This window comes from Belonocnema kinseyi, chromosome 7 (genome assembly GCF_010883055.1).
Source record: "Belonocnema kinseyi isolate 2016_QV_RU_SX_M_011 chromosome 7, B_treatae_v1, whole genome shotgun sequence".
NCBI lineage: Eukaryota > Metazoa > Arthropoda > Insecta > Hymenoptera > Cynipidae > Belonocnema > Belonocnema kinseyi.
In genome coordinates, this window is record NC_046663.1 from 113,036,049 (window position 1) to 113,047,547 (window position 11,499).

At 32.6% G+C, this 11,499-nt stretch overlaps 1 protein-coding gene across 1 annotated transcript in view; it reads left to right on the forward strand.

The window, feature by feature from the left end:
* The first annotated feature begins 253 nt into the window (after positions 1-253).
* Positions 254-11,499, forward strand: part of LOC117176855 (motile sperm domain-containing protein 2-like) — a 12,709-nt gene continuing 1,463 nt past the window's right edge. Inside the window, exons 1-7 of the mRNA XM_033367200.1 lie at positions 254-471; positions 3,149-3,295; positions 4,944-5,121; positions 5,199-5,568; positions 5,654-5,732; positions 5,815-5,921; positions 7,876-8,076. Coding sequence (XP_033223091.1) covers positions 390-471; positions 3,149-3,295; positions 4,944-5,121; positions 5,199-5,568; positions 5,654-5,732; positions 5,815-5,921; positions 7,876-8,076 — 1,164 coding nt within the window. The 5' untranslated portion in view covers positions 254-389. The remainder of the gene's footprint in view (positions 472-3,148; positions 3,296-4,943; positions 5,122-5,198; positions 5,569-5,653; positions 5,733-5,814; positions 5,922-7,875; positions 8,077-11,499) is intronic.

Consider the following 11,499-nt stretch of genomic DNA (forward strand, 5'->3'; position numbering starts at 1 on the left):
TTCATCAAATTACAAAAAATTGAAGTAACTGATATGGCTCATCTATTATCTTTGTATCTTTGGTAAGGATAGAAAGTAATCAAATATGTTTAGGATTCCTTTATTATCAACTGATGGTAGTTGAAAATCCATCCAAAAATTGCAAAAAATAAAATGAACTTTAATTCTTGTACTATCAGTTAATATTACAGGAATATTTTTTCGTTACCTCACTTTGCCTTACCTCTGACTTATCCAATTTTATTTTAGTTAGGTTTTTCGGACATCTATTGAGTACAGATTAGCGCTTATATTATCACTAGACGTACATTTCGTTATCGTGCTGCAAGGAACAGCAGGGAGGCAGCCTTCGGTTGCCGGTCAAAGTGTCATACGGTTTGACTTTGACGATGGAAAATCAAGCCCAACTGGTTAGCGACCTTCGTGAAAAATTTCTTCAAAAACTCGACGAGGAAGGTCCACCAGATCCCAGTAAGTGAACATATTTCTTTATTTCTGTTTCACATTAATTTCATTGTTTTTCTGTACTTTACAACAGTTGTAAAAGCAACAGTCACTAGTCAGTTCAAATGAACATACTTATTCTCCCAGACTGTTGAAAGTCTGTCATTGTATGAATAATTGGTTTAATTATGAGCAAGGTTTGAAAAGTTTGGAAATTGAAAGAGATACCATGGTAAAATGTTATCAGTGTTTGTCTGAGAAGTTCGTGATGGATCTAATGAAAATTGGATTATATTTCAGATAAACGTTTGGCATTTTTCTGCGGCAAAGTTTTGATGATCAAATTGGCCTTTCGATTAAAAAAATTAGCAGAGTATAATCCTAGTAGATCATTACTAATCGAAAATTAAAGATATCAGATATTACATCAGACATAACCTAGAAGGTCTCAATGGAAATAGTGGGCAGAAATCATGAAAATTTTAATCTGGCAGGATTTGCTGTTATTAAAATATATTTTGTTACGTAATTTGAATATGACAGCTTTTTAATGAAAATATTATTGGTAGAAAAAAATTCTCAATGTCTTTTAACAAAAACATAAAGGGGTTAGGTGATATATACGCCTTGGACACCTCGGGCAATCTATTGTCATATAACAGATTAACTTTCTAGACATCGTATATAAATACACATTATTAATATAAAGTACATATTATGTGCATATTTGAATAAATAAAATTTAAAATCCTGTTATTTAGACATTTTCGATTTAGGTATCATTTCAAAAGCTAACTTTCTCTTGTATATTTTTATACACAATTTCTTACATAAAATCGAAAAAAGTTCTAGAAATAAAAAAGCCACTGGGAAATAGTATATGGGTGATTGCCAAAGAGGTGGTCCCTTTAAGTCCCAGTCATGTTTTCATATTTAAAATTCACAGGTGTCACTTGTATGGAGTTGAAAAATATCAAAATCAAGAGTAGAGTTCAATATTTAAGAGTTGAGGATTAAATAAATACTCTTTTAAGCCTGACACATAGGTTACCTGTCTGTTCAAGCTGCATTGTTAGTTTATCATAAAACTCTAAAAAGATGATTAAAACCATTCACAATTCGGTCAAATCGATTTATCAACTTTGATTCCAAATAACGTTGTATTCGAAAAAATCGTAAATATAGTGATTTTCCCCATATTTTTATGTGTTTTGCATATATTTTTAAAAAATATTCTAAATTTGTTTATCACGCGACCCTCAGCAGCGTGTGAAATTCATATCCGTTTCAAATACATTTAATGATCTTAGAGTTATATATTTTAATACTCTTTAAGGTGGGTCTTCATTTTTTTATTATCTTAGTTGGTTTGAAAGTTTATTTGTTTTTGAAAATAACAATGTCTAAAGTGGCTAACTGTTTGGCAATCATCCATATGGGTTTCCTATGACTAAATGGGTGTATTTATACTCCCCAGTGGGCACAAAATTTGGCGACGTGCTTACGATATCGTTGCGATTTTACGACAACTTTACGTCATTCTATTCCATATCGTTACGGTGTCTTCTCGATATCGTAAAGACGTCATCAGATCATACGATGTCTTTACCATATCGTCAAGAGTCTTTAACGACATGGTTGTAAAGTTGTCGCAAAGATGTCGGTAACGATGTCGTAAAGAGGTCGCCAAATTTTTTCCCCCTGGGGTCGTGCTTATTTTGTGCAATGCACATGAGTGATTTGCTTCCTCGTGGACTGCATAGGGAGGCTTAATTCTTTTTAATAAGTTTTAAGTTATTCTGTATTGATGTACCGTGAGGCCAATTTCATAGTAGCCTTAGGGACTGTAAGTGCGAGCATCTCTGTCGTAATTTTTAATATGAATCCTTGAATTTGTCAAAAATAAAATTTTAAACTGATTTTCTGAAAAATTCGACTTTTTACTTTCTTTATTTTCTTTTGGTAGATAGTTTACACTGTCTTTCAAAAGCCTTGTAAATATAAAAGTGGGATCTTCTTTAGTTGTCTATAAATAATTAAAAACGCACGACGATATGATACACATGATATGACAAACCATGTAAACAATTGATGAATAATATGCTCGTATGCACGAACTTCAGAGTTTAGACTCTCAGGTGTTGGATACACTATGCCACGGTAAATGAAGAAAATAAAGTGTTTTTTTCTTCAGAAATTTAAAAATTCATTAAAAATTATTTTTAAAAAACACCAAAATAGCATTAAAATCACCAAAGTTACGAATGTTAAAAAAAAGACCAAAATAAAAAATTTTGAATATCTCCTAAGTTTTTTAAATTGTGCAAAAATTATTTTAGGGGTTTTCTTGAAATGCGCGAAAGAACGCATACTAAATTTGTTATGCAAATTACTAACCATAGCTGGAGTTCTTTAGATGATTTGACATGGAATTACTCAGTGGTAATATTCATGAGTGCGACAAAGACGCTGGTATTCGCAATCAACTAGCGTCTTAGTCACACGCTTCCCTATCACTACTATGAAATTGGCCTTATGGTATGTGATCAGAGTTGACTATTTTTTTTCTTCTCATGCTTATTCTTACATAAATCAACATTATTGGTATTTAATGTTTTTTACACCAACTCCTACATGGAAAAAACAATCCATTTTCGGTTGCTTTGTATATTGATTAATAATTTGCGTACTTGCACTTCTTCAGGTGGCTTTCATCCAGCAGACATAGCTAGAATAAAAAATCAGGATGATTGGCTAAGACGTTTCTTGGAGCATAATGATTTTCGACTGGAAGATTCTCTCAAAATGTTGTGGGAGACTTGCGAATGGAGGAAAAAGTTTGGCACAAATGGTATTAGATCAAAAACTTATATATTTTTTTTATTCAAGTATTTCTTAGACTAAAAATCTGCCCGCTTCGCGGGCACATACTCATCGCGCGCGGCTCGCTTCGCTCGCCAGTTTGAGCGCGCCTAGGGAGCGCGACGGTTGAATCTCGCGCTTCAGGCTCGGATATTTATTCTTTGCATTTGGAATGATTGAGAAAAACATTATCAAAAAGATCTCTTTTAGATGGCAGTATTTATATGCGTCTTCATATTCTGAATTGTCTACTTAATTAAGTATAGTCAAAGATCAAGTTTCTCAATGCTCTGTAGGATTTGAGGTACATATTCTCATCGTGACACTCGCGGTGTGTGCTAGATTTCCGATAGACATTTGTAAACAGGTTTTTGTTGCATTTTTTTCTCGTAACTATCGTCGTTTTTCCACACATTTTTTTTTAATTTTTTTTTTAAACGTTATTTTTCACGAATAAAACAAAAAGTACGCGTCCTATCAAGAAGTGATTCTTAACGAAATTCTAGATCTTTTTTGGGATAACCATTTGTGTTAATTCATCTTTTTTCGTATCCTACATAGTTTGTCCACAAAATGGATTTTTTTATTTTCTATTATTTTTTGTGCAATAAAAATTTGAATTTTCGATTTTTGAAAAAAATCCAAAAATTGGTTATGATAATCTTGTAGAGCTTACAAAAAGAAATGTTTTTCTTCTTTGACTTTTTTTCATATCGTGCGTTTTTCGGCTTCAAATTTTGATTTTCGGTTGATTAAACAATTTTTGAAAACGCTATAACTCTGAGAATTTTCTTTTCATCGAAAAAAGTCGTAAGGATAAATTGTTTGTTCTTTTTAATACTATAAATATCCGTACATAGAATTTTCAAATTCAGAAAAAAGTGGTCTCAAAAATTTTCAAAATGCGCTCACTTTCTGAATTTTTATCAAAAATGGCTGGTTCACGAACTTGTCCTTTCTTTTAGGACCTAAAAAATGTGTGCCAAAGATGAATTTGATTCGGTGATTTTTTCGAAAGTTATTTTATTTTCCATTATTTTTGGTGCAATCAAAATTTGAATTCTCGATTTTTGAAGAAAATACAAAAATTTCTTATGATAATCTTGTAGGGCTTACAAAAAGAAATGTTTTTCGTTTTTCTTCTCTTGACTTTTTTTGATATCGTGCGTTTTTCGGCTTCAAATTTTGATTTTCGGTTGATTGAAAAAATTTTGAAAACGCTATAACTCTGAGAATTTTCTTTTTATCGAAAAAAGTCATAAGGATAAATTGTTTGTTCTTTTTATTACTATAAATATCCGTACATAGAATTTTTAAATTCAGAAAAAAGTTGTTTCAAAATTTTTCAAAATGCGCTCACTTTTTGAGTTCTTATCAAAAATGGCTGGTTCACGAACTCGTCCTTTCTTTTAGGACCTAAAAAAAGTGTGCCAAAGATTAATTTGATTCGTTCATTTTTTCGAAAGTTATCGTGTTTACGGACGGACAGGCACACAGACGCCATCGTGATAACCTGATTTTCGGATTCATTTCCGACACTTCTAATACTTTCTCAATCAGAAATGATGAGAATTTAAAAAGTAAAACGTCTTTTATTAATAAAAAGAAATAAAATAACTGGATTGTTTTGTTTTTAGATATCACACTGGAAAATCTTAGAAGAGATTATTTGGAAGACGGAGTTTGTTTCAGTTATGGGCAAGATAAGGACGGAAGAAAGCTTTTTATAGTGAAATCTAAATTACATGTGAAAGGTTCGAGAGAATTTCCGGAACTACAGAGGTGCATAGTATATTGGTTCGAGAGATTAGAAAGGTAAATTTTACAAATCATCTTGTTATTGAATTGCATAATAGAATCGATTAAAAAACACTTAAAAAAACTTTTTTCAGAGAAGGGAACGGAAACCAAATTTCTTTATTTTTCGATATGGCAGAAGCGGGTCTTTCGAACATGGATATGGAATTCACTAAATACCTAATCGGTCTTTTCAAGAACTACTATCCAAACTATCTGAATCTAATTATTATCTTCGAAATGCCTTGGGTTCTGAATGCAGCATTTAAAATCATAAAGTCGTGGCTGCCTGCCAAGGCAATTCCAAAGATTAAGTTTGTTAACAAATCAAATCTGAAAGAATACGTCGATCCTAATATTGCATTAAAATCCTGGGGAGGGAAAAGTGAATACACTTTCACATTTGTGCCCGAAGAACAGATTAACTTAAACACAAGCAATGGAAAAGTCGACAACAATAAGAAGGTTTTTCTTTAATTTGTGTATAATTTTCTCAGATTTATTTTCTATCAGGAAAAATAAAATAATACATACATTTTCATAATTCTAGGTACACTTTGCTGAAAACTCTCCCATGTCGGAACAACCGTCGAGTACTTTTGGTGATCAGCAAAAAAACGAAGAATCTAGTAAGCTTATTTTTAAATCACTTTATTTAAAATAAGAAGGTGTTTTTTTCCAAGAATGATACTACATTTTATGCGTTCGTAGTGCTTGCCATTGAACCAGAATTATTGGTATTTAGGAAAGAAGGAAATGAAGTTATGGGAACGATCAGTTTGAAAAATATTACATCAGATAAATGTCTGTCTTACAAGGTAAAGATTGGACTAAGATTTTATTTAAAATTTATATTTACATAAATTTGTGACCTGAATCCATTTTCAAATCAGACCAACGTTCATGCTAATGTTACAGAATCGGTTGCCGACGAAATATGTTGTTTATCATAGCAAACAATAGGACACGAATTTTATCCATTTAAAAAATGTTTAAAAATTATTAAAATTTAACTTTCATAAAGCTTATGATGTAGTCAGTCGGGGAGAGTTTTCAATCTTTAAATTGTTACATTATTTAAACTTATACAATTATTTAATTTATTCTTAATTTATCTTAACCCTTAAACGGCCAAAACGCCACTACCGGGACACTGCTTTTCAACGGCCAATAACTAAGACTATTCGACACTAGAAAAAATTGAGACACATATATTTTTATTGCTTAAGATCTCCTCTTTCCGACGGTGCCAATGGAATTCCTCAAAAAATTTATTTATTATCCAAAAATGCAGTTTAAACAATAAAAAACGTGATTTTTCGTGCCTATTTTTTTTGTGAACCATTTTCCAAAGCTTTTCGAGTCTGTAATTAACATGGAATCTCACTAATCGGCGAAATAAATGTCTAAACTTTGAGAATCCATGGTTTAAAGATCGATTTTTCGTTTTAGTATTTTCAAAATGGCGTCTTAATGGCAAAATTTTTGTGAAAACATTCATGAATTTTTTTACAATAAACGATGAGCTTTTCGGAAAAATCATCAAAAATAAAAAGTTCTTGTAATCAGCCAAGGAATACGCCTGATTTTTTTCGAAGCGTTTTGAGCAAAATTTTGGATTTTGCTTATGAACAATTTTTGCAAAATTCAAAATTTTGCTCAAAACGCTCCGAAAAAAATCAGGCGTATTCCTTGGCTGATTACAAGAACTTTTTATTTTTGATGATTTTTCCGAAAAGCGCATCGTTTATTGTAAAAAAATTCATGAATGTTTTCACAAAAATTTTGCCATTAAGACGCCATTTTGAAAATACTAAAACGAAAAATCGATCTTTAAACCATAGACTCTCAAAGTTTAGACATTTATTCCACCGGTTAGTGAGATTCCAGGTTAATTACAGACCCGAAAAGCTTTGGAAAATGGTTCACAAAAAAAATAGGCACGAAAAATCACGTTTTTTTTTTGTTTAAACTGCATTTTGGGATAATAAGAAAATTTTTTGAGGAATTTCATTGGCACCGTCGGAAAGAGGAGATCTTAAGCAATAAAAATATATGTGTCTCAATTTTTTCTAGTGTCGAATAGTCTTAGTTATTGGCCGTTGAAAAGCAGTGTACCGGTAGTGGCGTTTTGGCCGTTTAAGGGTTAAATTGATTATTTGTCAAATAGATGAATATCGTACAATCGTATTATTTAAAAAAATACCATTTCGATATGCATTACTCATATTGATTTTAATTACTCATATGTCGTTTTTTTTTCGAAAAATGTGGATTCTCCTGTTGGCAATGTGCTTATACGAAATTAAATGCTCCACCCTTATTAGTTTAAATAATACTACACTTTAAATACAATTTTCGACAATTTTTTATCATTAATCTACCTTATTAGCTTTAGAAGTTGAAATACTCATAACTTCATGGAAAGAACATTTGTTATTAAACCGCGAAAATACGTGTCTATTTATTTTCTTTCAAAGGGAGACTATAGCGTCGGCCACAGATTATAATTCAGGAAATGATTCAGTGGGCTTATCTCGTATTTGATGACGCCGTCTGACATGTTTGATTGTACTGTCTAATGTGGTAAGAAATTTTTCGTACACCTAACCCATTTCCATGTCATTGGGATTTTAGATATTTCCTTAATACTAGCCCCAGCGCTATACTTGACTAGTTAATTTGACGAAAAATTCTGTAATACTAGGCAGTGCATTTAAATTTTTAACATTTAAAGTAAGGTAACCTCTAATACTTTACTGAAAATCATAGATAAAAACAACGTCACCAGAAAAATTCCGAGTGCGACCAAGCACAGGAATTCTAATGCCTTCGCAGCAGTGTGTGGTCACTGTTGTTCTACAACCTGGTTTCAGTTTACGAGGACTCTTGCAAAATGACAGATTTCTCGTCATGTGTCTTCCGATGACAGATGCAAAAATGTCACCTCAAGAATTAACCGATTTCTGGAAGGTAAATCAGTTTATTAACAAACATTTCATTGGAGTTCTAAATGGAGAATCTTGTCCACAATATTCATGAGGAATTTTTCTTATAAAATTCAATGCCTTTTAACTTGAATACAAGCCGTATTATATTTAATTTTTTCCTTTTTTCATACAAGAGAAGCTTCCAAGATTGTATATACACATGTGACGTTCCGCGAGGAAAGGGACCTTAAGCTTTAAAAATCGATTTTCAGATTTTTTATTGTATTGATAGTTTAAAAATCGCTCTTTCATATTAAAAAATAATCAAATCTTAATATTTAAAATTGGATTTGTTAGCACGATGCAAAATTAGAAGTAAATCACATCATTCGTAGCGTGCGGATGGCTGGAGAAATCCAGCCCCACCACTTTCTACCCAACTTTCTTTTCTGTGTCCGTGTAATTTTGAGCACTTTAAATCAATTTATAAACTTTTTCAAATTTGAATATTTAATTTCACAGCATTTTTTCAAGGTACCGAACTTTTTAAACAAATTGACGTGTCCAAATAAATAGGTGCAATCTCGTGTGGCGAAATATGGAAGCTTAAAAAATCGATGTAAATATTATTGGGAACACCAACGCCCTCTGTATTAGGGAACCTTTCTACCCCTCCCCCCCCCCCTCAAATAAGCTATGCTTTATTAAAATTCAACCATTTTTAAATTGATAACAAGCGACAGTAAGAAAAAATACAAAAACTATTATTCAAATAATTATTTTTCGCAAGTCTGAACCTTTTTTTCTTAAAAATAATATTTTTTTCATTTGTAAGACATGACTGATGAGATCATTTCAATCCTTAAATAATTCACAGAAAAGATTATTCTAGTTGAAGGATTCAGACTTCATGTTTTCAGTTTTTGCACAACCCTTTTGGTTTAAGGAGGGGGTTTGGTTTGGAGGGTACAAAAATAGTTTTAAAAAAATTTGTATAGTACAACATCTCAAAAATATTCCCTCGAAATTTCAAGTCGATCGGAGCGAAATTTGCGAAATTACGGAGCTGTAAGTCTTCGCCCCTCAAGCGGAGCACAGTAGACGCAGTTAGCGAGTTCAGACTAAAGAGGCCAGAATTCTTCGAGGGCAGGAACAAAAAGATGCCCTGAAAATTGCATCTGCAACCGGGGCCGACGTGTGCAACAGTTTTTGTCCCCCCCCCCCATCCTTTTTCTTTGAAGAAAAGAAAGAAAAAATTTCTACATACGTATGCTTTATTTTTATTTAAACATTATTGATATTAATCACATTAATAATATTATTTACATTATTATCATACACATTATTTACATATAATAAGGATTCAAAAGAAATTTTCTCGCCTTACTTCAATCTGGGGAAATTCTTCAACCAGTTCAGACACATCCAATAAATTTGTTATCACTCCCTCAATTGATATCATAGTCAAGTTTGACAGTCTCTTTCCGCCATTGCTCTTCGCAAGTAGTTTTTTATTTTTTTCAATTTTGAAAAAGAATGCTCCGCGCTTGCGACAGATACAAGCACAGTGTTCAAAATTCGGTATGTTATGAACGTGTTTGGAAACACGAGATGCAACTTTTCTTTTAGTATGAACGTCAAAATTTCATTTACACTCATGTTCGGCTTGAGGTAAGTTCTTAACGTAATAAGTTCATCGAACAAATCCACGCCTACTATATCTGAGCAATTTTCGTTGTCATTTGTAAGATTTTCTTGCAAATTCTTGCAATTTTCAAGAATGTCTAACTTATTCATCTTCAGAAGGATAGTTATACAGAAAACCGAAAATATTTTCGAATTTTCTCATAAACTCAAACCGCTCTTGCAAGGAAATGATTATTACGTCCAAGATTGTGAAGTAAACATCAACTTTAAAACTTTTCTCAGAATCATCTACTCTTTGTCGCATACCCATCAGGTTTTTAAACTTGATGTCTACCTTTAAAGCTGTTGCTAAATGTTAAGCTTCAGTCAAATGTTCTTTGAAAGCTTCGTCAGTTCTTTTTTCAGTGAAAAACATACTTAAATCTTCAAGAATTTTAACAGATTCGGGGAAATTCATGTGAGGATCTTGCAAAAGTTTACTGGCCTCATTAATCTTTAATAAAACTTCATTCTCGCTGACATATCACTGCCTTCCTCTGAGATTTTAATTAAACTAACATGTACTTTATCAATGTGGTGTCGCAAAGTTAAATGCAAGTAAATCCTGCAAGACCATCGCGTCCTTGTTAGCGGTTTTATTGTTAATTATGGAAGATAAGAAATTATAACATATCCCATCTCTTTATAGACGCAGAAACAAAGTTATATAATTCTTGTACATTGCAAAAGATATCTAGCGTTTCTACATTGGCTTTGGCAACATCATTTACAATTAAGTTCAGGCTATGCGGATTACAAGGAACAAAAAAAGCTTTTGGATTTATTTGCAAAATTCTGCTTTGTACTCCGTTGAATTGACCGCGCTTGTTAGAACCATTGTCATAGCATTGTCCCCGAATATCGTCTACATTTAAGTCGAGAGCTTTGAATATTTCAATCTATTCAACCTAATTCTACTTCAGATTTCGTAAATTCACATAAATTATTTGCCCGAGAAATACTTCATGCTGGAAGATCATGGATACATTTTTAAAGGAAATGGGTTCCAGACGAAAATTCCGGGAAAATCCCAGAACACAAAGGCACGAGCAAAGGCCCACTTATAAACTTTATTTCGTTAAGAGATTAGTCGCCTGCTAATGACCAAACCCTGGTTGGTGCCGTTTATATTCAGTGCAGTTTGCCCCCCCCCCCCCCCGACCAAGATCCAAACTTGGCCGCCCGTGTGCCCTGCACACATTGCACCCTATTACGCGCCGGCCCTGTCTGCAGCAGATTCTCTACTTTATGAAGCTGATATCGATGGTTCAGTATGGGGGGGGGGGGTTCTATACTTTTTCCGTGCCTAAAACTTTAAACGTGTTTTTCTTAACACTACCGATCTTCACCAAATTTGGTATACACTTTTGACAGATATATCGCAAGAATGCAACGATCTTGTCAAAATCGATTTTTGTTGTTATGATTTTACAGATACAAAATGGCGGGGTTTTTAGTCCAAAAATGGACTTTTTCAGTTTTCTGACTGCGAAAACCGGAAAAAATGATAAAAATATAAAAAGATCGTTGCATCATAGGCAATAATTTAATTAATCGAAATATATATTTTTTTATTATTTCCGATGATCCATTGACGAGTTATTCCGTGCACCGCAGAGCACCTTTTTTCGAAAGCGTCTCTAAAAATCTCTTGACAACGGCTCAAGTTTTTGTAATTCTAGACAAAAATTTTACAGGATTTTCTTGAAATATCTTGAATGAATATCTTTCACCATTACTTGAGGAAAAATCCCTAAAAAACACTTTTTTTATCCTCTGG